At 41.7% G+C, this 27,778-nt stretch overlaps 1 protein-coding gene across 1 annotated transcript in view; it reads left to right on the plus strand.

Moving 5' to 3' along the window:
- The window catches only part of LOC140128567 (complement C3-like), a 63,792-nt gene extending 42,077 nt beyond the window's left edge, over positions 1-21,715 (plus strand). Inside the window, exons 29-42 of the mRNA XM_072150265.1 lie at positions 3,041-3,191; positions 4,956-5,119; positions 6,207-6,365; positions 6,472-6,531; positions 8,131-8,221; positions 9,174-9,225; positions 12,626-12,713; positions 15,416-15,505; positions 16,515-16,620; positions 17,785-17,874; positions 17,989-18,072; positions 19,233-19,316; positions 20,485-20,620; positions 21,574-21,715. Of these exons, the coding sequence (XP_072006366.1) occupies positions 3,041-3,191; positions 4,956-5,119; positions 6,207-6,365; positions 6,472-6,531; positions 8,131-8,221; positions 9,174-9,225; positions 12,626-12,713; positions 15,416-15,505; positions 16,515-16,620; positions 17,785-17,874; positions 17,989-18,072; positions 19,233-19,316; positions 20,485-20,620; positions 21,574-21,715 (1,497 nt within the window). The remainder of the gene's footprint in view (positions 1-3,040; positions 3,192-4,955; positions 5,120-6,206; positions 6,366-6,471; positions 6,532-8,130; positions 8,222-9,173; positions 9,226-12,625; positions 12,714-15,415; positions 15,506-16,514; positions 16,621-17,784; positions 17,875-17,988; positions 18,073-19,232; positions 19,317-20,484; positions 20,621-21,573) is intronic.
- Positions 21,716-27,778: the final 6,063 nt, after the last annotated feature.

Consider the following 27,778-nt stretch of genomic DNA (forward strand, 5'->3'; position numbering starts at 1 on the left):
AATGAGATCAGTACAACATAGATGTCTGGCTGGCTAATGGTTGTAGAAGTAGTAATAGTCACTGTCGTACAGCATGGAACATGGTGGACAAGTAGTAGTAATCACAGTAATGCAATAATATTGGACATGATGGGCAAGGCAGGAGATGTGTAATAATAGTAGTAGTAGTAGTAGTAATAGCAATGACAGTAATGCAATAATATTGGACATGATGGGCAAGGCAGGAGATGTTTGGCTGTGTAATAGTAGTAGTAGTATTAGTAGAAGTGGTGGTAGAAGTACTAATAGCAATCACAGTAATACAATAATATTGGACATAATGGCTAAGGCAGGAGATGTTTGGCCATATAATAGTAGTAGTAGTAGTAGTAGTAGTAATAGCAATGACAGTAATACAATAATATTGGGCATGATAGACAAGGCAGGAGATGTTTGGCTGTGTAATAGTAGTAGTAATAGTATTAGTAGTAGTAGTAATAGCAATCACAGTAGTGCAATAACATTGGACATGATAGCTATTCCAGGAGATGTCTTGCTGTGGAGTAGTAGCAGTTACAGTAGTACAATATGGAGCAGGCTGGTCACAGCAGGATGTGTCTGGCTGTGTAGTAGTAGTAGTATTGGTAGTAGTAACAGCATTTAAAGTACTACAATATGGAACATTATGGGCAAGGCAGGAGATGTCTGACTATGATGTAGGAGTAGTAGTACTAGGTAGTACTGGTAGCTGCAGTCACAGGGGTACAATAGGGAACAAGGCCGACAAGGCAGTGATGGGAGAAGCAATAGCAGACAGCTAGACATAGCAGAAATAGTGCAACAGTCCTTCACCCTATATAGTAATAGCCCTTATAGGGGAAGCCCACCTGGACACCATCCAAGGTCTTTGAACCCTGCCCTATATCCTCACAGAGTATTGGCCAATTTGACAGAATTAAAAAAAAATCAGATTTTCCAAATCACTAATTTCTTGAAAATTTTAATATTTCATATTACTTCATGTAATATGATGTTATATTTCATATAATTAATCTGCTTCCCTCTTATTCTGACAATTCCCACAGTGTTGCTATTAAACCTTTGATTTAAGAAAAACTGTAATTAAACTGAGTAGCCCATCCGGTATCGAAGCTCATCAGCTTAGAAGTGTTAGGAAAATCCAATGCTTTACTTTAGTAAATGAGATACTTCCTCCCCTCCCCCTCTGTGCTGAAGCCAAAAGGACATAGAGGCAACCTCATCAAGATGCCCAATTTTAAGTGATAGAAGTAATTACTTAAATATATTCCATCTAATGATGTCTAGAATTGAACAATCCCGATACCCCCCCCCCCTGCTGCTTGTCCATTGACAATGGAATCTATTTTGTTTCCAGTTCTCTTCCATTTTGTACAAATTAGTTTTTTACGTCTGTGATGCTTCCATTGTTCTATTTATTATCAAGTCCGCAAAAAAAAATAAAAAATGAAGGTTTCAAAGTTAGAAAGTTTTAAGGTTAGAAAGTTTAGATCAGCTACACTTACTTATACAGACAGTCCCCGGGTTACATACAAGATCGGTTCTGTAGGTTTGGTCTTAAGTTGAATTTGTATGTAAGTCGGAACTGTAGCCACAGACAAAAATTTTTTTGGTCTCTGTGACAATTGGATTTTAAAAATGTTGGGTTGTCATCAGAACGAGGAGTAACAATAAATCTTCATTGCAGACACCTGTGATAACTGTTATAGCTGTTTATTGTATCCTAAAGATAAAGTACAGTAATTACCAACATCCAGAGGTCCATTTGTAACTAGGGGTCGTCTGTAAGTTGGGTGTTCTTAAGTAGGGGACCTCCTGTAGTAGCTTGAAAAAGAAGCAATGTTTAGCCTGAAAACATGTAGCTAAGGAATAACCATCAAATGTTTTATCATTTTTAAGAAAAGTATGAGAACTCATTCTTAACAAAAACCATATTATCAGCAAGTTCAATTTAAGAAGACGCCCAGGCAGCTCAGCACGAGGATCGCACGCACAGATCTCCACTTTTATGCCCTACAATTGGTTAGAAAACATAACACCTCGTTCCCCATTTCACCAGTAAAAAAATCAAAACAAAAGGATCTGTCATCAGTTTTGTCTTTTCTGGACCCGTTGACATCTATTATTGCCTTTCGGAATTTGCAAGGATGAAAAAAATTCAGACAGGTTTTAAAAAATTTTTCACGGACAACAGAAAAAAACTGAAATGTAAAAAAACACACACACAAAAGGATGATTTATTAAATGAAACCTACCATTTGATTTGATCCTTGAGAATGCTGCAGCTACACTGATGCAGGATCATATCTTGGTTATTCCCTGTGCCGAGTGGTTTTGCTGATAAAACAATTATAACATTCAGGACCTTGGGAAAGCTGGGACAGCGTGTCTGCCAAGATAAACACATTACACACGGGAGCTTGGATTTACAAAGCATGACTACTCAACCTGAGCTGGATCACTCATACACATCAGGTGGGGGATGGTGCAGCAATGATTATTCTGTCTGGCAGGGAGAAGAGTGATTGCATCATCACCTGTTACAAAGAAAAACTCTCCTGCTACAAGAAGCGCAGAAGCAAGCATTGAAGCAGCCATAGAAGAGGCAGAGCTTCATTATCATAATGTTATATCTGTTTTATCAGCAAAACCACTCAGCTCAGGGATTCACCAAGATATGATCCTGCATCACTGTAGCTATAGCAGTCTCAGGGTATATTTGCTTCATAATGCATCAAATCAAATGTTAGGTTTCCTTTAAGTTATCCATGAAAATCATGGGAATCAACAAGTGTGAAAGAGCCCTTCATACCTTGAGCGCAGAGATTGGGATTGGGAAACTGACGTCTGCTTGTAACATTGCATCAACTTTCTAAACACTGTTATAACAATGTTTAATGGGTGAGGGGCGGGGCCTTCTGCCCTACATTATAATACACAATGGTGGAAGATATGGGAAAAATTGTGCACTTACTGTTTACAATCTATAGAACCTATTTCTCATCATTCTCTCTGGATACAGAATCTTCCTATGAGCATCGAAGAAGCCTCAGACTATTTAGATGAGAAATATCTTTCCTTGGAGACGCCCTACTCCATAGCCCTCACCTCCTACGCGTTGGCTAAGGCCGGCAAACTGCACGACACCAAGAAACTCATGGGTGCAGCCACAGGTGGGAATCAAGAAAATAAGTATAGAGATTGAAATAGATCCAACTTATGTCTTTAACCCCTTTGTGACATTCAAATCATTTTAGGGCTTTAGGACCAAGCCGGATTTTTTAAATGTGTCATTCTAACATTATAACATAAGGGTCTGCACACAGCATTTCCGTCGGGTTTACCGACTATTTCCGATTTGTGCCGCATTTAACAGGGGTTTTGGATTTTGGCGCAATCTCGCCGACTTTCATGTGACACAAATGGGGGGGGCGTGGCCTTCGGACAACCCGAATGATTCGGACTGAGCGCGGGATTTAAAATTCAAATTGTGTTGCAAGACAAGCACTCACATACATCAGGAAGAAGAAGGTGAACTCCGGCGGACCTGAGCGACACATGCAGGATATCGGGCGCACGATCTTATTGAATCGCGCCAGACTTCATCCTTGTCGGACAAGGCACCTCGGGGATCGCGACAGGACTCGGTAAGTAAATGTGCCCCAACATATCCAGGGGATTTTGAGATTGGTTACTCATCACACATTGAACTTCAAAATTAATAGAAACATTTTAATGATATCTTTTGATAACTTTTGAAATTTGGCAAAAATTTCTAAAAAGTATTCATTTTTAAAGTTTTATTTTTTTTTCTTTTTAGGCCGATAGTCATAGCACCCAAATAACTTTTACAACTAACATTTCACAAATGTCTTCTTTACACTGGCTTGGGCTTTTATGCATCCTCTCTCTTTTCTAGGTTGTTAGAAGGTTCTGGGTGCAATTTTTCTTATTTTTCTCATGTTCATTGGGTCTCAATTTTTTTTCATGTTCACTGTCCAGGATCTGGGAAGATTTTATTCTACGGGATTTTATTCTATTGTACGGGTTGTTACAGACGTGGTGATACCCAATATATAGTGTTTTTGGTGATATTCACTTTTATGTTGTATTTGATTTTTATAAGGGATGGGGCATCAAGGGACTTTTATTCTTTTTTTAGCAATTTTTTAATTTAAACTTTTTTTTTTTTACTTTTTTTGGCTGTTTTATTACACTGTTTGATATATGTGCCTTTTGGTCTTTAATGAATGTAATATCTTTTAGAACAAAAGTAAAAAAAATTCTACAAAAGTTGTAATTAATTCCAAGCTAATTTATTTACCTGGTAAACGGAGGCCGTAGATATATGCCAAAATTTGGAACTTTTTGCAACAGTTTTTTTTATAACAACTTTCATATCTGGATTTAGGTGATAACTCAGGGAAACTAGACAATGATGAACTTCAACGGAAGACTGTTTTAGGTGCAAAAATGTTGCAAATGAGCACATGTGCCGTGAAAAGTCTTAAAAATTTATGAAAAAAGCAAACATAAAAATTTGCTAGGTTCCAAGTTGTACTTAAGTTGAATTTGTATGTAAATCAGAACCAGAATATATTTTATATTTGTAACTTCAACCAAAAAAAATGTTGTCCCTGTGACAATTGGATTTTCAAAATTTTGGGCTGTTAGGAGAACAAGGATTATCAGTAAAGCTTCATTACAGACACCCTACAGCACCCTACTGTAAATCATCTTGAGAGTTTTACCAGAGCTTACGATGGGCAGAGAGGTCCGTTTGTAACTAGGGGTTGTCTGTAAGTAAGGGACAACCTGTAGGCTACTAATTTTGCTATTAGACTTCATTTATTGTAGATGTGAGGGATATTAATATTATTATTCTTATAATTATTATTGCATTTATTGGGTTTTCTTTGTCTACATTTTTATTCCAGATAACAAACACTGGGGTGATCCAGGTTCCCGGATGTTATCTCTGGAGGCCACCTCTTACGCTCTTCTTACACTTTTGAAGATGAAAGACTTTGAAAAAGCTGGAGCCCTGGTGACATGGATCACTGAGCAGAGATACTACGGCGAAGTTTGGGGATCAACGCAGGTTTGTCATCCAATTCAATGGAAAATACTGTATGTTGACTTCAGTTTAGGTTTTTCAAAGCTATTGGCCAAAGGAGATTGACAATATTTTGTGGCTCCCGTTTCTTTCTACTAGAATACAGTGAAGTACGAGTGTTGAGACTGCTCTAGGGCCACTGTACCTGGAGCCTATCAGAGAAAGTGATATTGTGGACTTGTGAGTAGAGCCGAGCAGATCTATTCAGGTTCACCAAGTTAAGTTGACCCTCGAACAAAAGTTCTGTTCTAGTATCCGAACACCTGCTGTCTGTGCTGGCATCATTCGCACGTGTTAATCCTTTAAATGCGTCAAGTAAAGCCACTTGCCAGTGACATGTAACGTTATGGGTCCACTCAACTTTATTTAGCACCTTTAATTGTTGCTGGCACCAATTGTGGGTGATAACCATTTAAATACTATTAGCATTTACATTGTTGACACCCATGATCTGCGCAGGCACTGATTGCAAGAGTTACTGGTGGGGGTGAACTCCAACAACGAACACTAACTTCTGATTGAAGTTTGAGTAGAGGTTCTGAACGCGCAATGTTAGGCACGGAACCGAGCATTGTGGTTAGGGTCCACTCATCCCTACTTATGAATACATTTGAAAATCTGAAAACACATTGTAAGCTTGGTAATCCTCTGAAGATAGGCTACTCCTCCCGTTAAAGAGGTCTTTGTCTGAAAGAGACTCTACCCAAAAAGCCTTTCGATTTCTAAGATATCAGTGACACTTTCCGCATATGGTGCTAATTTTGTCCAGAGAAATATTGCTGGTACTAACAGCTCTGACATTGACGAGCCGGAGCGGGTTGGAAGATGTCATATTTGTACCAAATAAACAAGATATGACAGAACCTTGTGAAAATCTCCTGTATTAGAAATATTGCCGTTTTGAAAAATAATAACTTGTTTTATATTTTACCTATTTTTTGTCATTCTGTGTTTTTTTGGAAAAATATACCCATTTTAGAATAAAAAAAACTTCTACTGATAATGAGATCATTGTCCAACAGTATGTAATTTGGTTGGAGTATTGGCCACATCTATAACCCCTGTATTCTAGTCTACTATGATGCAGTTTGAAGCCCTTGCTCAGTATCACATAGACGTGCCGACATACAAAGACTTGGACATGGATGTCTCCTTCACTCTTCCTGGGAGATCCCAGTCTGTAACGCATCGTCTGGACCTGGGTAACGCCTTGCTGGCCCGATCAGAGGAGGTAAAGATCCAGGGATGTGATGGGTTCAGTAGCTATAAAATCCTCACTAAGGGTAGGGAAAAAATTCTCTACATTCTCATTACTTTATTTTACTTTTTTATTGCAGACATCTGTGGTTGGAGACTTTATAGTCACCGCAAAAGGAAAAGGTCAAGGCACATTAAAGGTAACATAAGAATGTTTTTCCCCATGTTTTAATATTGATGACCTATCTGTAGATTAGATTATCAAAATATGATTTGTGGGGCTTTAAAGGGATTTTCCTAAAATCCTGGGTACCCATGGTACTGCTCTGGCCAATCAGTGGCTACCTTGGACCGTAGGACGTGATTCTAGAATCAAAATGAAGAAAGTACTCTGGTCTAAGGAGGCTCCTTATTGACCAAATCAGGTCCCGTGATATGTGCCACTTATAGCCAAGCTGAAAAATGGAAGACTGGGTTGATGGTGGAACCAGGAACTGGAGCAGAATTTGTACAATTTTCTTTATATTTGACATCCCTGACCTTATATACAAAGAGTTTTCAAGGATTTCTAGTAAACCACTTTGAACTCAAATGAGGATATTTATCTTTATTTTTGTAGTTTTTTCTATCTTTTTTTGAGCCTTTTTCTGTTTTTTTTCACTGCAACGTTTGCTGTTGTTTCTCAAGGACACATTTGTCTGCACCTTGTCTCTTATGTAACTTTATTTTCACTTATGTATTACTTTTTTATACTTACTTTTGTGACATTTTAGGCACAAATGCCCATGGCAGGTGCAGAGGAAGGATTTTTTTGGACCCTGTTTTAATATGTAAATTACAATTAGTTGACATGCTTAAAGGCTGCATTCACATGTGGCATTTACTTAGCGATTTTAAACACTGCGTTTTTCATTTTACCATGCGTTTGGATGGTTAGAAAGAGTTTTTCTTCACTGCTAAAAGTGTAAGCATCAGTGAAAATGTTAACACAGGTGCTTACTCTTCCAACAATGAAGAAAAACACTTTATAATCAGCCAAACGCATGGTAAAATGAAAAATGCATGCGTTCCAGTGATGTTTTAGAAAACGCATCCCAAACGGCAAGTGTGACCAAGCCTTAATGTGTCGTCACCTCCCTTGGGTGTGACTAGGGTGCTTAATTCACCAATCCAATCCACAATTTCCAGTAGTGTCCACTCCTGTACATAACCCACCCTCCTCCAAGTTCATTCCAGACACTTCCATCAAAAAGGCACAATCACAAGAAAAAAGACTTGAGATGTAAAAAAAGACCTGCCAAAAGTCTCAATTAAACACAAAAAAAACCCTAAGATACATGTCCTCACTAAGTATAAGTATCCTCACCCATCAGCTGATCTGAGCTGAACTGTATCACTCTGCTAAAAACCAAGCTTCTTTTTAGTGATGATCTAACAATCACCAATTAAGTAGTTCTTGTGCTCCTCCATCCTATCTAAGTGAATGGGGTCGAGCTGCAATTTCCGCGCATGCGCAATAGTCTCAGCACTATAGCCGGCTACACGTTGCTGAGATTGCAGAATTACAGAGAGCCAGGTGACATCACCGGCACTGAGATGACGCACACTAGAGCAACTCAGGCTTATTTGCTTGATTTTAAAAGCTTTTTTAAAAAAAAACAAAAAAAAAACGAGGGCACAAGGACCAAAGAGTAAAGTAGATCCTTCCAGACGGGGCACACACCTGCATGTCATTGTGCTTGGTTTACAATCCTGGTGCTAGATTTCCTTTAACAAGCTTTTGTTCACTTTACCACCAGGTCTTATCTGTTTATTATGCCCTGGAAACAGAGAAGGAAAAGAAATGCACCAATTTTGACCTGTCTGTGACCATAAAGGACGAACCTTATGGTAAGATACTCGCCTCATCTGATTCTTGGTTATTTTGTGATCTTAAATTTATTATAGACATAATGATGTAAAGATGAAAAAAAGAAATGTATCAGTAAAAGCCCACATCTGTTTTGAGGACAATAGATGGTTTGGATACTTGCATATTGTTATGAGAAAGGCCAACCAGAACACAACACAAGAAAAGGCCAACCAGAACACAACACAAGACAAGAAAAGTCTTTTTTATCACAAAATCTATTAACCAGAGTAACAAAAATAGAAGAGTAAAACAAGACTTTGCACCTAGAAAGGGAAGCTTGAGTAGGATACATTATATTAAATTTTTTCTCTCCCTGAGGGCTCATGCACAAGAAAGTATTTACGTACCATGCTGTGGCTGCAAAAAAGATAGAGGGGGTCATTTACTAAGGACCCGATTCGCGTTTTCCGGACGTGTTACCCGAATATTTCCGATTTGAGCTGATTTTCCCTGTATTGCCCCAGGGTTTTGGCGCATGCGATCGGATTGTGGCGCATCGGCGCCGGCATGCATGCGACGGAAATCGGGGGGCGCGCTTACCTTCACCAGGTATAGGATGGTGCATTCCGGCGGACCTCGGGGAACTTCAGTGCAGCAGCGACATCTGGTGGACGTCGGAGGAACTGCCTTTGTGAATGGCCGGAAGACCCGAATCCACCGCAGAGAATGCGCCGCTGGATCGCGAATGGACCGGGAAAGTAAATCTGCCCCAGAGTGTGCTCTATCTTTCGCCTTAAGAACGGCTGTGCACTACTATTCTCTATAGAGAGGGGCGAGAAGAGCTTGCTTCTCCTCCTCTCCATCAGGCCCGACGTGTGCCCGCACGGCCATGGCTAGGTGGGTGCACGTACAAGTGCATGGGCCCTTAAGCCGACTTCCTGTTTAAATGTTGCAATAAAATTATTTTTTTTTTTACAATTTCTCAAACAGCAAAGAAACCTGATGGAGCCAAGTCCACTGTGTCCATGACTATTTGTACAAGGTATGTGCTATAATGTGTTATATTCTATATTATGAGAGGCTACATCTCACATACCGATAATTAGCAATGATACTTATTTATGTGAGACACAAAAAGTCATCGCTCCCCAATGTACAAGGATCTGCTTTTGGCTCTTGGTAAGGATTTGCAAGGAGTTTTCCCTTTTGGTTGAGGGGTCGGTAAATATGACCTGAGAATTTACAAACTAAAGACTGATCACATGTTACTACACAGAGTGTCTAGGAGTCGTACCGCACACCTATGAATACGCTTTCAGGTGCTCTGGATAGGGTCCCAATCCCCTTAGCAAGTATGGAATCCAGTCACACTGATTGGAGTATAAGTTTATTTTGCAAACAAAAACAGTGGTGTGACGTTTCGGTCAATCTCTGACCTTCATCGGACACTGCAATAAAGTAAATAACAGACATATGACTATGTGGATACAAATTATGTCAAAGAATTGAGATTTAGAAGACATGAATATATACATACCGTATATACTCGAGTATAAGCCGACCCGAGTATAAGCCGAAACCCCTAATTTTACCATCAAAAACTGGGAAAACCTATTGACTCAAGTATAAGCCGAGGGTGGGAAATGCATTGGTCACAGACCCCCCCAGTATGTATACAGCCTGCCAGCCCCCAGTAGCATAAATCTTGCTCCAGGTAGTATACAGCTTGCCCCCAGTAGTATACAGCCTGCCCCCAGTAGTATACAGCCTGCCCCCAGTAGTATACAGCCTGCCCCCAGTAGTATACAGCCAGTCCGAGTAATATACAGCACTGCCCCCAGTAGTATACAGCACTGCCCCCGTAGTATACAGCACTGCCCCCAGTAGTATACAGCACTGCCCCAGTAGTATACAGCACTGCCCCCAGTAGTATACAGCACTGCCCCCAGTAGTATACAGCCTGCCCCCAGTAGTATACAGCACTGCCCCCAGTAGTATACAGCACTGCCCCCAGTAGTATACAGCCTGCCCCCAGTAGTATACAGCACTGCCCCCAGTAGTATACAGCACTGCCCCCAGTACAGCTTGCCTACAGTAATATACAGCCAGCCCAGCATTAAAAGAAAATAATAAACTTATATACTCACCCTCCGGTGGCCCCGATGCGCAGCGCTGCTCCCCCGATGTCCGCGCGGGTCCTCTTCTGGCTTCGGCGCCCGTCTTCTTTCTTCTCTAACTTCGTGCTGGGCGCTGCCATTGTTCTCCCCCGGACGGCGCCTAGTATGACAGAAGACGGGCGCGGAAGCCAGAAGAGGACCCGCGCGGACATTGGGGGAGCAGCGCTGCACGTCGGGGCCACCGGAGGGTGAGTATATAAGTTTATTATTTTTTAAATATTTTTTATGACTGTATGACTCGTGTATAAGCCGAAGGGACGTTTTTCAGCACATTTTTGTGCTGAAAAACTCGGCTTATACACGAGTATATACGGTATATACAATTAGTACATTTTAACAGGTAAGTCCATCAACCAGAAAAAGCCTACTCCGGGCATTAAAATAGTATGTTATCTCTAAATATTCAGTTATCCACTGGGTATATGGGATCAGATGTAGAGATCATTGTTGCAAAAACAGTCCAGAGGTGACTAAGGACTAGCCAACCTGTATGCAGAGAGGCTGAGAGTGGAGTAGACCTGTATAAGAGAATGATATACCGTGCTTACCAGTCTGCAATGTGACAAGGCGTACATGGCCGCTGTGCAGGCGCTGGCGCTTAGGGAAATGGCGGAGAACCGCTCTGTGTAGGAGAAGCACTGGTCTGGTGAGTACTGGGGAGGTTTAAATAGGGAATGCGACTCATCTTAAAAACAACCAATCAGTGTGACTGGATTCCATACTTTACTATACAGAGTTGCTGGGTTACAAAAAGAAAGAAGAATGAAGTCTGTTGATCATCGTGAAAATGTCCTCTGTGTCAGACAACACAACTCAATAGAAGGGATATCAGTTAGTGGTCCTACCCATCACACAGCAGAATTTGTGGGTTACCTATTCATTCTAATCTTCAATTCCAGCACTAAACTCACTTTTCCCCTTGTTTTCCGATTTTCAAACTTCATAGTTAACTTCACAAAATCCACCGAGGTGATATCACTCGAAATGCGTCACTTTTACATGTGCATTTTGCCATCTAGATGGATTGCTTTTTAAACATAATTTTTTTACATGTTTGAATAAAGAAGATGGATTTTATATGAAATTGTAGCCTCACATTCTCCAAGCCATTGCCAGAGCCACTCCTGTTTTTTTTGTCTGCAAACGAGAAGCATACCCTGCCAACAATCAGGCACATATGGAGGAGCTGCAGCACGATAACACCATACTGAAAAAAGCATACAAAAAGTTTGTCCTGGCTCCCACCAACTAACAGCCAGATCATTCTCCTGAAGCTACCAACCACTTTCCAACACTCACTTAAGCAGACAGCTCTGGATGGATCTAATCCTCACTGTTAAAACCTCAATCCCCCACCGATGATTGGAAACGTCCTCCTCCTTCCTTCACTAGATAAATAAAGCCTCTGAAATCTGCCACCTCTGAGTAGTTTCCTTTCTGCATTTACATAAACATCAAAAGTTCCTAAAGATCTCGTCTCCTTGTACTCCCCCAAGGCAACCTTCATCTAATTCAGTATAATGCAATAATCTTTTCTCTACTGGATGCAGCTCCTTCTAATCTCTGGAAGACCACCCAGTCTGAAAGGGGTTTTTCCACCAAGCAAGTAAATAAACAATTTCGGGTGTATTGGGCGGCTTTGGGAAAGGAGGGGTGGAGGGGATGAAGAAAGAGAAAGATGGGGGTAAAATATTCTCCAATGGGGTCCCAAGTACCTCCGTCTTGATGGAGCTAACGGCGGTGCATGGCAGTTCTGCTCCATTCCTCTCCATGGAGCTAATGGAGAATGCAGAGTGCCGGTGATGGAGCAGAACGGTCATGCACGGCCATCTGTTCCATTAATCTCCAGGAGCGACGAGGGGTCCAACGGAGGTACTTGGGACCCCATCGGAGAATATCTTACCCCCATCTTTCTCTTTCTTCATCCCCTCCTTGCCCAAAGCCGCCCTATATACCCTCTTTCCCTAGCCACATATACACTCCTTCCCTATAGAACTTTGACCTTTCCTGCAGTCAAAGTCTACATCTACATTTTTTGTGTCTATTTGCCAGGTTAGAATGTTTGCTAATATGTTTTACTACTGTGTATTTCTCAGCACTGTTGTTGTACTTATATGAGAAATTGCTTAATTAATTGTTATATAATTATATAAAAACACAATAAAAAGATATTTAAAAACATAACATTGCAATCCTTCACTCATCATGAAGAACATGGAGGGATTTGATGTAGACATAGTTCTCATATAACAAACTGTCTTTCAGATTTCTTAAGACCTATGATGCCACCATGTCCATCCTAGATATTTCTATGATGACCGGTTTTGAACCAGATAAAGAGAGTCTTGAAAAGGTAAGTTCCAAATAGATAGAGATTAGCAAATAGAAATTGCAGAAATCAAAATGTGTTAAAAGTTTCAAGTATAATGTTGCTGACAGGACAAATACAACCAAGGAAAAAAGTAGGAAAGACAGAGATGGTGAGCCCTAACAGTAAACCTTCCCAGTTGTCCCTATCTACTTGCCAATCCTACCTAGTTAGTGATAGTTGGTGATAACTGGGCGAAGTGAAACATAAATACAAAAACGGAACTAAACAAAACACAGGAGGACTACTCAAAAGTCAAGCAGTAGGTAAAGATGTGAGCAAGATCAGAAAAAAATCAATACATAATACACTACACATCAGTAGAGAAAATTTATAGCAAGAACAAGGAAGAGGGCAAAAAACTTCTTATGGGATATCAGGGTCCTGATCAACACATGATTGGACACGCCCCCCCAACATTAAACCCAAACAGACCAGCAAGTTAGGAATGTGAACAGAGAAAGGATAGGTCCAGCACAACTAACTGAAGCAACCGTAGTCCAGTATAAAATTATCAGGAGACAAGTGGGTGTGGTAGAAAAAAAATTGAGACAGTCAGGAGTGAAATATGGAAGCATTCAGACTAGTGCGAGATAGAATTCAAAATAAGGGGGGGACGTTTAGACCGTTAAGATTTGTTCTTGAGCTGAATGTTCTCTTAATGCTCAGGTAACCCACGAGATTGTTCGAGGCACTAATCAGGGGTGGAACCTTTTAAAGGGAACCCGTCACCACCCTTTTGACCAAATTTGGTTATGACAGGTTCCCAAAGAGCCCTTATACCAGAAGGACACTGTTGTTACAGCTACGAAAAAAAAAATCAATTCTCCAAAATGGAAAAAATGCACTTTGATTCCCTAACCTGGTATTCAGGCAGGGAATTTAGTGAGTTGAACTGGGCGAGTCATCTACAGGGGGTGTCAAGCCACTCTTTCTCATCGACTCAGTATAACCCCTCCCTCCCCTACATCATCTCGCTTGCTAGCTGGAGAGCCTAATGCGCAAGCGCCACAATTTGGCCGGATGCTGTAGGGAGCGGTCCACATAGAGGACATGTCTAGTTTGACTGGATACCAGGTAGAGAATCAAAGTACATTTTGTCCATTTTGGAGAATTGATATTTTTAGCTGAAACAACACTGCCTTTCTGGTAAAAGGGCTCTATGGAAACAGAGGATAGTGGTGAAGCCCAACCGGGCAGAGATGTTGCAATAAGTTTGAATTTTAACAAATTATTTTAAAAGTGCACCACAAAGGTCGCTCAAAATTGTGGCTGCTAATTCACAGCTAAGAAATATACAAAGAGGACGGACATAACCCGTAGCTTTTTCTCATACCAGCAGTGTAGGCATCCGGAGAAGGTAGGGTGACTTCTGGGTTATTATTCAACTTAAAATGGCATGAAAAAACTTTTGTTGTACTGAAGCTGTTTCTCACCAGAGGCCACTGTCCGTTTCCCGATAGTCATTGATTATCCTCGCTGAATTTCGAGGTTTCCCCATAGTCATTGATGATCCTCGCTGAATTTTGAGGTTTTCCCATAGTCATTGATGATACTTGCTGAATTTTGAGGTTTCCCGATAGTCATTGATGATCCTCGCTGAATTTCGAGGTTTCCCCATAGTCATTGATGATCCTCGCTGAATTGAGAGGTTTCCCCATAGTCATTGATGATCATTGCTGAATTTTGAGGTTTCCTTATAGTCATTGATGATCCTCGCTGAATTTCGAGGTTTCCCTATAGTCATTGATGATCCTCGCTGAATTTTGAGGTTTCCCCATAGTCATTGATGATCCTTGCTGAATTTCGAGGTTTCCCGATAGTCATAGATGATCCTCGCTGAATTTCGAGGTTTCCCCATAGTCATTGATGATCCTCGCTGAATTGAGAGGATTCCCCATAGTCATTGATGATCCTCGCTGAATTTCGAGGTTTCCCCATAGTCATTGATGATCCTTGCTGAATTTCGAGGTTTCCCTATAGTCATTGATGATCCTCGCTGAATTTCGAGGTTTCCCCATAGTCATTGATGATCCTCGCTGAATTTCAAGGTTTCCTTATAGTCATTGATGATCCTCGCTGAATTTCGAGGTTTCCCTATAGTCATTGATGATCCTCGCTGAATTTCAAGGTTTCCCCATAGTCATTGATGATCCTCGCTGAATTTCGAGGCTTCCTTATAGTCATTGATGATCCTTGCTGAATTTCGAGGTTTCCTTATAGTCATTGATGATCCTCGCTGAATTTCGAGGTTTCCCTATAGTCATTGATGATCCTCACTGAATTTTGAGGTTTCCCCATAGTCATTGATGATCCTTGCTGAATTTCGAGGTTTCCTTATAGTCATTGATGATCCTTGCTGAATTTCAATTTTTCCCAAAGTCATTAATGACCCTCACTTTTTTGACAATAGTTTTTAAGGACTGAAAAGAGTTGTGTGTATTCTAAGACAACCTCAGGGTCACCATACAAGACTTTCTAGGACAGCCGGGACAATTATCATTCAAATTGAATCAAATCCAATTGTAAATTCAATCAAGTCAGTCTTAAAATTAATTTTTTGAAATTTCAAAAAAAGGAGAAAAAATCTCTAAAATGAGCCCAGTGCACATAGACGTCTCCCAATTTACATTGACATCAAATGATGGGATTTAAAAATATTTAAGAAGTGAAAATTTCCTTTACAGCTGAAGAAAGGAGTGGACCGATACATCTCCAGCTTTGAGATCAACAAAGAAGCATTTGATAAGGGGACATTGATTCTGTACTTGGACCGGGTAAGAATATTTCCATGTGGTGGGGGGTCGGGGGAGTCTTGTTTACGACAATTTCTCTGGTAGAATCAACTTCTATTCTGACCTCTGATTTAGGAGACTTGTCCTTTTAGGCTGAGGATAGTTGATTATTTGTGATGTAATACAGTTATCCAGGCAGCTCATCTGATGTCCCTTAGTTTCTTAACTATTCTTTTATAATATTATATTTTTTTGTGGCATAAATAACTAATTTAGTACATTATTGGTTAAAGAAGACCTATCACTAGAATTTTACCCATCATACCAGTAATAACTGCTGGTAAAGGGTTAGAAGTCCCCCCCCCCCCCCCATCACATAAAATTATCTGCCATTGAGGCTCTGTACCTTAATTAGACTAGACATGAGTCACTTTCTGGAGAGAAGAGTCACATTTGCTCCAGGCTGCCAGTGAACAGCGCTTCCCTCTTTTGATTGACAGCTCAGTTTTTTCTCAAACCTCAGACAGGAAGTCCTCTCCCTGTTCACTTCCTGTCCTTACCAAAATGCTGTCCCTGTGGATTTAGCAGTGAGCTCTTTGTGGGCCACTGCAGATCATGTCACCATTTCACACACCCCATGAAGGGTGGGGCCAAGCTGTGATAGGTGGGAGCCACATAAAGTGGAGGGAGCCATCATAGACAAAGGCAGAACAAGTTTTGAGAATGATTTTACTGGTGGTCTTCTGTAGCATATCCACAGAAAATTCTGCAGTACTGTCTATATAGTAGAACTTATAACCGAGGTCCACACCAAAGCTCAACCCTCCCAAGCCATGTTGATGCCTATCCATTATCTCTACAGCACTGTATGTGTGGATAAGTTGGAAGGTACTGATTTGAGAAATTTGAGCTCCACCTCTTGGGCCAGGGGTCTCCTAATCCTTCTCACAGACAAGAAAACACATTGATTGCATTCTGTTTGTGGTCAATCCTCATCCTCTGTTACATAAAGATGTTTTGAGTTGCTTTGTTCGTTTATATTTCCTCATAGATTTCCCATGCGGAGGAGGACTGTGTGAAATTCTACCTTCATCAGGTCTTTGAAGTTGGACTTATCCAGCCTGGATCGGTCACAGTGTATGACTATTACACACCAAGTAGGATCCAACTCACAAAATCTCATTTAACTACTTATAATTAATTAAGACTGGACCCAAACATTTTTTATTTGTACCGAACATTCCAGAGTCGGGTCCCAAAGCCCATTCTTAGGCCAGAAGTTTAGATTTCGGCTCAGCCCATCATTGTTATTAACCAAAATCTGTGCGGGCATCAATTGCAAGTGTAAACTCTTCAAAGGCAGTTTGTACTTAGAGTACTAACTGCGGGCAGCTTGTACATAGAGTACTAACTGCGGGCAGCTTGTACATAGAGTACTGACTGCAGGCAGCTTGTACCTAGAGTACTAACTGCGGGCAGCTTGTACCTAGAGTACTAACTGCAGGCAGCTTGTACATAGAGTACTGACTGCAGGCAGCTTGTACATAGACTACTGACTGCAGGCAGCTTGTACATAGAGTACTGACTGCAGGCAGCTTGTACATAGAGTACTGACTGTGGGCAGCTTGCACATAGAGTACTGACTGTGGGCAGCTTGCACATAGAGTACTGACTGCTGCAGCTTGTACGTAGAGTACTGACTGCGGGCAGCTTGTACGTAGAGTACTGACTGCGGGCTGCTTGTACCTAGAGTACTGACTGCAGGCAGTCAGTACATAGATTACTGACTGCGGGCAGCTTGTACATAGACTACTGACTGCGGGCAGCTTGTACCTAGAGTACCGACTGCGGGCAGCTTGTACCTAGAGTACTGACTGCGGGCAGCTTGTACCTAGAGTACTGACTGTGGGCAGCTTGTATCTAGAGTACTGACTGCTGGCAGCTTGTACCTAGAGTACTGACTGCGGGCAGCTTGTACCTAGAGTACTGACTGTGGGCAGCTTGTACCTAGAGTACTGACTGCGGGCAGCTTGTACCTAGAGTACTGACTGCGGGCAGCTTGTACATAGAGTACTGACTGCGGGCAGCTTGTAGACAGAGTACTAACTGCGGGCAACATGTAATAGAAAAGTCATTGTGTAATGTTACATATGTGGCCGGTCTCACTTTCCTGGCTCAGAGATGATATAATGAATGGGGGGGTTTGGCTTTGTTTAAAATCAGAGGTTTTTGTGACCCCATAAGAATATCAGTCGCCCTCTACAATGATTTCTGGAAATAGAATTTTAACTCAATTTGAAGTAATTTTATTTACCCAATAGACAACCGTTGTACTAAGTTCTACCACGTGTCGGAAGACAGCAAACTCCTGGGGAAGATCTGTACCGGAGAAGTCTGTCGCTGTGCAGAAGGTGAAGGGACACAATCATTTACAGGGATTTCGGAGGAGCCATAAATGTTTTTCTCCAAATTATTTTTTTACGTTTTCATATTTTAACATTTTTTATTGTCCCTATTTCTTTAAGCAAATTGCTTTATGCAGCAAAAACTGAAAAATCTGAATGCCCTTGTTCGGATACAAAGAGCCTGTAACTCCAGTGTGGACTATGGTGAGACCCTCATAATTTTATTATCAAATTGTTAGATTTAAAAAAAAAAATTCATCAATCTGATATAGTAAACTTCATTTAATATTTTTTATTTTTTCACCATTTTATGTATATCATATGAAAATTGGTCATTGTAATTATACCCCTCAAGCAAGGGCTTATTTACCCAAAATGCAGCCAATGAAATTGCTTGGGGCCACAGACATCATAGTTAGTGATGAGTGGATCGGTGGTCAGGTCTATGCTGAATATTGTGGGTTCAGGTCCCTGAACTTCAGCCACAAGTTTGGGCTTAGTCTTCAGGCTGACCCCGCACATTGATCACCAATTGCAGATGTTAACTCTTTAAATGCTGCTGGCAAAGCTGTTGGTGGCAGTTAAATGTAGTAGGTGCCACCATTTTCGCTAAGATTGTCACTCCCCGTGATGTCATTGGGGAGTCATGACTCTTGATGGAATTCTGGGACACAATCCACTGGCATTTATAAAATTGTGATCAGTGCCAGCGAACATGCCGCCATTTTCCTGAGGATCGGCACTCTCTGTGATGTCATCATCTTTGCCAGTGGCATTTAAAGGGTAACTTCCATGATTGGTGCCTGCACCAATTGATGTTTTGAACAGAGGGGATGAGACTTCGGGATCGCTACCTGAACCATAACAGAACCTTCAGGTTTGGATCCAGCTGAACTCAGCCAAACCAGAACCTTAACAGAAACGCTCATCGCCACTCAGATACCACAAGAAGCCAAATTAAAAGCTACGTCAGAAAAAGGCTTATCCTACCATCCATGTAGTAGGGGGGTCTCTAGACATGTTTCATACATCTCTACCCTCAGGTTCTAGAGCTCACGTACAACCACTACTTCTTCTCACTACAACGACACCATCGCTTCCATTCAGAAATTATTTTTATATATATTATTTTAAATATAATTTTTAGCAATTAAAAATATAAGACAGATGGAACGATTTATAACAAGACTACACCAGGCGTCATCTGAAACCCCAGAGACACATAGCTCTGCATGGGAGCTGTAAACACAAAATGGAAGTAGATTATTTACCAAATTTATGGAAATGTTTATTGATATTTTATTTTTCGGGAGGTTAAAACATGCAAAAATGAATTCATAACTATTGGTAAAATTTGTTTCCAGTCTTTAAGACGACACTGACCGACATTCAGAAGGGAAATAACTACAACATCTACGTCATGAAAATGATCGAAGTCATTAAAATCGGTAAGTTACACGTTGTATGTTTTAGGCCACGTTACAAAAACATTCATTTATCATCCAACTAAATGGAGTTTCCGGTAGTGTAACAGTTACTTTGATATATCATGGGGCACATTAACTTACCTGTCCGACGAAGTTCCCTGAAAGTGCATTGTCTGACGATAATGCACTCTGCCGCGATTCACTAAGATTGTGCGCCCCATATCCTGCATGTGTCGCTTCCCTGCTCAGGTCCGACATGGTTCACCTTCTTCTTCCCAGTGCATGTAAGTGCATTGTCTTTCACAATTTGAAAGTTAAATCCCGCGCTCAGTCCGAATCAGTCGGATCGTCCAACAGCCCACCCCCCAACTTGTGTTGCATGGAAGCAGCGCAGCTGTGCCAAAACCCGATTGCCTGCGACACACTCCCAGCTCAGACTCCTGTTAAATACCTGTCAACGACTTGTAATTCTCGAAAACGTTGGTAAGTCAGAAAGTGCGCACGCAGACCCTTACTAAATAAGCCCCATTATGTCTAGTCCTGGGACTGTGGAAATCATTTTTTGATGACATGAGTCGTGGAGGTAAGGGCAGAACTCTGGCTCTGATAAAACAAAGAGTCTCTGGATGCCGAAGATCAACTGTAAACCCCACATACCCTTCCATTGATGCTGGAAGATCTCCATGTGGTAATAGAACACACAATCGGGCTCATTTACTAAGGGTCAGCAATTGCACTTTTGTTGGACTCTTCTTCTTTTTCGGTATTAGCGTGGTTTGACAGTTATTTAATAGCTGTCTGCACTGGGATTGTGTCGTGCTCGATCGGATTTTGGAGCTGACGCGCTGCTTTCATGAGACAGAAATCGGGGTCGGGCCGTCGGATGGTCCGACTGATTCGGATTGACCGGAGGATTAAACTGTTAAATTGTGTCGCAAGACAATGCACTTACATGCACCTGGAAGAAGAAGGTGAACTCCGATGGACCTGTGCGGGGAAGCGACACATGCAGGATATCGGGCCCCAATATGTAATGCCAATGGGCAGTTTTCATTGGTTACGGCTTTTTTTTTTTAATAGTTAAAAATCTAGAATTGTTTGAAAATATTTATATTGTAGAAACTGATAAATACATGTTATTATATTTATATTTCCAGTCTATGCTCCTTCATTCTCATTATATCTGCAGGTACAGATGAAGTGTCTGTTGATGATGAACGTAATTTTATTGCTCACATCAAATGTAAAGATGCCTTAAACCTGGTGATCGGCCGAGACTATGTGATCTGGGGAGTGTACAAGGATGTGTGGAACACCGGCTCTGGGTAAGTGGTTGTAGAGATAAGAATATTATGACGGCACATGAGAAAAATCTCAGAATCAGTATCTCAGGTAGTCACATCCCATAGTCATGTAACATTATATTTTTTTAACTTTTTTCATTATTCAAGTCTTGACATCACAATCATCACTTGTGACTTTCTATTTCTCATTGTATTGGACTAAATCATCACATATCTAGTAGAATATAAGAATAACCTGGGCAGGAATGGCAAAAAAAGATAGTGGGGCAGATTTACTTACCCGGTCCGTTTGCAATCCAGCAGCGCGTTCTCTGCGGTGGATTCGGGTCCGGCCGGGATTCATCAAGGTAGTTCCCCTGCCGTCCACCAGGTGGCGCTGCTGCGCTGAAAAGCATCTGAACGCTCTGGAGTTCACCAAGCCGGACCAAGTGAAGGTAATTGCGTCCCAAGCGACACTTTTATTGTTTTAAATGCGGCGGTTTTTCCGAATCCGTCGAGTTTTCGCTCGGCCACGCCCCCGATTTCTGTCGCGTGCATGCCGGCGCCGATGCGCCGCAATCCGATCGCGTGCGCCAAAATCCCGGGGCAATACAGGGAAAATCGTCGCAAATCGGAAATATATACGGGTAACACGTCGGGAAAATGCGAATCGGGCCCTTAGTAAATTACCCCCAGTGTATTTACCCTGCCCTGGCAGATTTCTTTGCCTGAAGCTGATGCCATAACTTCTTGCCACCGGTGGTCTCCTTGACCAGGGCACATAAGAGGTAATGACAAAGATACGTGGGAGGAAGAAATATCATAACATGCTCATATGGAGCCAGAGCAGGACACAGTAATTACACCTTCTTCTTTGGCACCACTGGCCTGGATCCATTGGTTGGTTGTCCTGAATTCCTGAAACCCCCTGTAATGCCACCCCTGAGATATTATCTGTGTCCTTCTGATAATTCACCTGTTTGATTCCCTTACAGATATTCCTACATAATCACCAGTGACACTTGGATTGAGATGTGGCCGTCACAACGGGAATGTCAGGATGATGAATATTATCAACTCTGTGAAGATTTCGCCTCATTTACAGAAGAGTTGGCGTTTCGGGGCTGTGCCAACTAATTTTTTTTTTTTACCCATCAATCCATCTTTATTTTCACATTCTCTTTGTATCTGCTTTGTATTACTTTATAAAGAAATAGTCTTTGTGTCCAATTGTTGCAGATTGTTTTTTTCATGGGTTTTCAGGTCACATTTGAAGGTTTGGAAGTGGGGGACACTCTGACACATTTTGGTAGAGAATTCCAGAGTATGGGGGATGCACGGGAGAAGTCCTGGAGATGTTGTGAGAAGAGTGGATGATAATAGAGTGGAGTTGAAGGTCCTGTGAGAATTGGAGATTACATGTGGGACGGTATACTCCAATACATTTCCATGTTGTGACAAGTGAAGATGATTGGTGACCTACCAAACATATGTAGCCATCCATATCTTGTATCTCATCATGTTCCACTTTGATACCACAAAAAAAAAAAAACTCAATGGAAAAGATTATAATTGGTTGTAACTGTAGTCAATAACAATCTATAGGTGGGGGTCCGAGTCAGGGGGTTGCCACCACTATACAGTTGCTAAAAATACCATTGATGCCATAAAGTGACCATATAGTGGTCAGATACTATACATGAAACATACAGACACTTCTGACTATTCATGAACGTAAGACACTGATTGGACGACCCATAAAATACAGCTTTGTTATTATTTTCCCTGAAATGTATGTAACTGCAGTCTATAAGATTCGGGCAGCTCCGTGTAAGCTTATTAACCTGAGCTGTAGCTACACCCCCAGATACAGGGGTGCACTAAGCTCTTCTGCTGCCTGGGGCAAAAAAGTGGACTGATGCCCCTCTTTCCCATGCATAAAGCTATGGTCTTGAAGGCCTCATACACATACTGCATTTAAATTGTGTTGAGAAATGAAATTCAGGAACATCAGGGGGAGTAACTTATGATACTTGTGTTTGGGAATGACTAACACGTATTCCTGGCTCCCAAATGCCCAAAAGGTCTCATTGCATCTGCGTTCTAGAGTATCTCCTTCTCGATGTGCTTGATATTGATTTGCAACGTAAATGCAAGATGAGAACGTGACCTCCGGGATTAATGGTTAATTACTATCTCCCACCAATCAGGAGAACCAGGGTTTATATCTCTAGAGGCGGAGGGGCCGATTGTGCATGCGTCCTGCTGCTCCGTTCATTCTATATGAGAGTGCAGGAGATGACTTAGCGTGGTCCCCGGCTATTTCCACCAATCCAATGACCATTGAATGGAGCAAGAGAATCGGAAATGTCACGAGAAAGGGTTTATCGCTCTGGGCCTCAGTATGAATCAATTGCAGGCACAAATCTGTCACTTTCACTTGGCAAGTAACCTTACAAGAAAAAAACAGACTCTCCGAAGTTCCAAACTTACTAAACATTTAACTTCCCAGCAGGGTGTTTGGATCAGATTTGTAAAATCCTATGTACACAGTGTAAAACACGTGGCTCTTGTTGCCGATTGCAGGCTATCTAGCTTGGGTGTATACATTCATCTCTATGGACAAGACAGGTGGATATTTACTCTATTTTGTGCATACTTTATCAAGATGACATGAATATAAAAGCAATGAATAAAACATACATGCCACAAAACAGAGACATAGATCTAAAAATCCATGATGGATGTGTTACAGTATGCGCCTGCTCCATGCTAATAATGAGATGTGAATGTAGCCTTAATGTTGCTGTGCACTCCAAGCAGTCATCAGCAGCTGACGTATGACCAAGCAGCTCCCTGATGTGCCGCCCTCTCAGCAATAATACAAAGTGCCGCCTGAGGCAAACCTCTCAACTGACTGTATAAATAAAATAAATGATTTATGTAAAAATTCTCAAACTCTATATCTCAGTCCTGATTCAAACCTTCTAGACAAATCAAATTAACAGATTATAGTTCAGTCAGTGAGACAGCACAGTGATGTTTCCCACAACAAAAAGTGTAACTGAATCAGCAGTGTTCCTCACTGAGAGGCCTCACATGTTGATGAGGACACTGCAAAGTGTTTATCTGTATGACAGGGGTAACTGCAAATGGATTTTTAATGCTATATTACAAGTTATCTTTTCAGTGATTACACTTTTTGCTGTGGGAGACATCCCTATCCTGTCTCAATGATAGAAATACAATCAGTCTAAATTGATCTTCTATTAGGTATGGTTCTCTTTGTTTGAAGTGTTTAATAAGAATACTGTCAGTATCAGCGGTATTGGATCCTTTGTACCACCGCGGACGATGACCTAAGCCGACACCTGGGAGTCTAAAGGGCTCACAGTTTTCACCAGAGCCACCGCAAAGTGGATTGGACTTGCTACGGCGTGGTTCCACCAGGTCGCTCCACAGGCAGGACTTTGTCCCAGATGGTCCCAAATTATTGGCGTGCTGACCCTTTAAATCTCCGGAAGCCTAGGAGGCAGGGACAAGTGCGTGGATGGGAGCATGGGTGCACCTGCAACCTGGGACGTGGGTCTCAGGAGCACCCGGGACAGTAACTCCCCCTCCCGCCTCCCCCTCTTCTTGGACTGGAGGAATTTCTGCAGAAGGCCATGGTCCAAGATGTTATCCTCGGACTCCTAGGATCTCTTCTCTGGCCTTAACACCTTCCAGTTGACAAGGAAGAACCGCTTGAAGGAAGAACATCGGTGAAATGAGCCTCAGGAGCAGGAGGAGGCAATTGTTGAGAGAAGCGGTTTAGAATGACTAGCTTCAAGAGAGAGACATGGAAGGAGTTCGGGATGCGCATGGAGGGAGGATAGCGAAGCTTATACGCCACAGGATTGATGCGCTTCAGTACTTCAAATGGACCCAGGAATCGAGGACCAAGTTTATAGCTGGGAATCTTCGGACGGACGTACCTAGAAGCCATACTTTACCTGGGGAAAAGACTGGATAAGGCCTGGGCTTCTTGTGCACCTGGGTTTTGGTGCAGGCGGATGCCCGGAGTAAAGACTGACATGTTTCCTCCCAGATGGATCTGAGATCTCGGAACAATTCTTCCGTGGCAGGATCATCAGAGCTCCCAGCAAGAGGGAGAGGTGGATGAGGATGTTGTACATACACAATGAAAAATGGAGCGCAGCCGGCAGATTCGGGGTCCAGAGAGTTGTAGGAGAATTCATCCCATGTAAGAAGAGTGGAGCAGCAAATCTCAGCAGCAAAATGGCCGAGATAGCAGCCCAGGGTCTGATTAACCCACTCAACTTGTCCATTGGACTGTGGATGGTACACAGATGAGAAGTCCAGCTTCACTTGTAGTTGACTGCACAGGGTTTTATTGCCGTGGAGGTACCGGCCGGGGGAGCGGACTGGGCAGCACAAGAGAAAATAAAGGGTTATCAGCAAGGCTTGGATACCTTGACAGCTGCTGTTCACTTATGGAGAGAATCTCAAACCCTACAGAACCTCTAGAGGTGTAATCAAGGGGTTCAACATTGGGGGCAAAAGAACACCAAGTAGTGCCAAGTGTCCCAATATTACCACCATACAGTCATAATATAGAGGTCGATATACCCATGTATATTAAATAACTTTAGTACTACTGTTTATTGCCCATATATACAGGATATGAGTAGTAGTACTGCATTGTGCTAATATTTACAGGATAGGAGTAGTAGTACTGTGCTGTGCCCATATATAACGGATAGGAGTAGTAGTACTGTGCTGTGCCCATATATACAGGATAGGAGTAGTAGTACTGTACTGTGTCCATATATACAGGATAGGAGTAGTAGTACTGTGCTGTGCCCATATATACAGAAAAAGGAGTAGTAGTACTGTGCTGAACTCCTATATACAGGATAGGAGTAGTAGTACTGTGCTGTGCCCATATATAACGGATAGGAGTAGTAGTACTGTGCCCATATATACAGGATAGGAGTAGTAGTACTGTACTGTGCCCATATATACAGGATAGGAGTAGTAGTACTGTACTGTGCCCATATATACAGAAAAAGGAGTAGTAGTACTGTGCTGAACTCCTATATACAGGATAGGAGTAGTAGTACTGTGCTGAACTCCTCTATACAGGATAGGAGTAGTAGTACTGTGCTGTGCCCATATATACAGGATAGGAGTAGTAGTTCTGTGCTGTGCCCATATGTACAGGATAGGAGTAGTAATACTATGCTGTACCATATAAACAGAATAGGAGTAGTAGTGCTGTGCTGTGTCCATTAAAACAAGATAGGAGTAGTAGTACTGTGCTGAACTCCTATATACAGGATAGGAGTAGTAGTACTGTGCTGAACTCCTATATACAGGATAGGAGTAGTAGTACTGTGCTGTGCCCATATATACAGGATAGGAGTAGTAGTTCTGTGCTGTGCCCATATGTACAGGATAGGAGTAGTAATACTATGCTGTACCATATAAACAGAATAGGAGTAGTAGTGCTGTGCTGTGTCCATTAAAACAAGATAGGAGTAGTAGTTCAGTGATGTATCCAAATATACAGAATAGGAGCAATAGTACTGTGCTGTGTCCATGTAAACAAGATAGGAGTAGTAGTACTGCGTTGTACCCATATACACATGATAGGAGTATTAGTACTGTGCTGTGCCTATATATACAGGACAGGTGTGTTAGTACTGTGTTGTGTCCATATATACAGGATAGGAGTCGTAGTGCTGTGCCCATATATACAGGATAGGAGTATTAGTACTGTGCTGTGCCCATATATATAGAGGATAGGAGTAGTAGTACTGTGCTGTGTCCATATATACAGGATTGGAGTAGTGGTACTGTGTTGTGACCATATATACAGGATAGGAGTAGTAGTACTGTGCTGTGTCCATATATACAGGATTGGAGTAGTGGTACTGTGTTGTGACCATATATACAGGATAGGGGTAGTAGTTCTGTGCTGTGCCCATTTATACAGGATAGGAGTAGTAGTACTGTGTTGTGACCATATATACAGGATAGGAGTAGTAGCACTGTGCTGTTCCCATATATACAGGATAGGAGTAGTAGTACTGTGCTGTGCCCATATATACAGGATAGGAGTAGTAGTACTGTGCTGTGCCCATATATACAGGATAGGAGTAGTAGTACTGTGCTGTGCCCATATATACAGGATAGGAGTAGTAGTACTGTGCTGTGCCCATATATACAGGATAGGAGTAGTAGTACTGTGCTGTGCCCATATATACAGGATAGGAGTAGTAGTACTGTGCTGTGTCCATATATACAGGATAGGAGTAGTAGTACTGTGCTGTGTCCATATATACAGGATAGGAGTAGTAGTATCGTGCTGTGCCCATATATACAGGATAGGTGTAGTAGTACTGTGCTGTGTCCATATATACAGGATAGGAGTAGTAGTACTGTGCTGTGCCCATATATACAGGATAGGAGTAGTAGCACTGTGCTGTGCCCATATATACAGGATAGGAGTAGTAGTACTGTGCTGTGCCCATATATACAGGATAGGTGTAGTAGTACTGTGCTGTGTCCATATATACAGGATAGGAGTAGTAGTACTGTGCTGTGTCCATATATACAGGATAGGAGTAGTAGTATTGTGCTGTGCCCATATATACAGGATAGGAGTAGTAGTACTGTGCTGTGCCCATATATACAGGATAGGAGTAGTAGTACTGTGCTGTGCCCATATATACAGGATAGGAGTAGTAGTACTGAGCTGTATGTGAAGAATTTTTTGTATTATTGAAAACTGATTTTCTGTAACTCTGGTTGTGGTACATTGGTTGGGACCCTTATTTTGTACTTCTCTCATGCCCCCGGCCACCTAATCCTCTATTCTCTTCTGTCTGTTATCACCTCCTGAGAGCTTTCTACCAAAACCGGGGAATGTGCTGATACAAAGTAAAACAATGTAACTTTCTGTTTTCCTTTGCTCTCGGCTTGGATTGTGTAACGATCTTTTATCTCGTCGCTTCCAGTCAATGTTGATTCTGACTTCTGGTATCTGGGAACTGTTTACTCCCCTCCGACTATATACCGAATATATTCTGTTACTGATTACAGAGGCTGCTGGATCAAGGTGAGAGCACCGAGACCAAATTATGTAATAACCTCCAAGTCTTCATGGCATCACAATTTTCCAATTACTTTCCAAAA

Source organism: Engystomops pustulosus, chromosome 4 (genome assembly GCF_040894005.1).
Source record: "Engystomops pustulosus chromosome 4, aEngPut4.maternal, whole genome shotgun sequence".
Taxonomy (NCBI): Eukaryota; Metazoa; Chordata; class Amphibia; order Anura; family Leptodactylidae; genus Engystomops; species Engystomops pustulosus.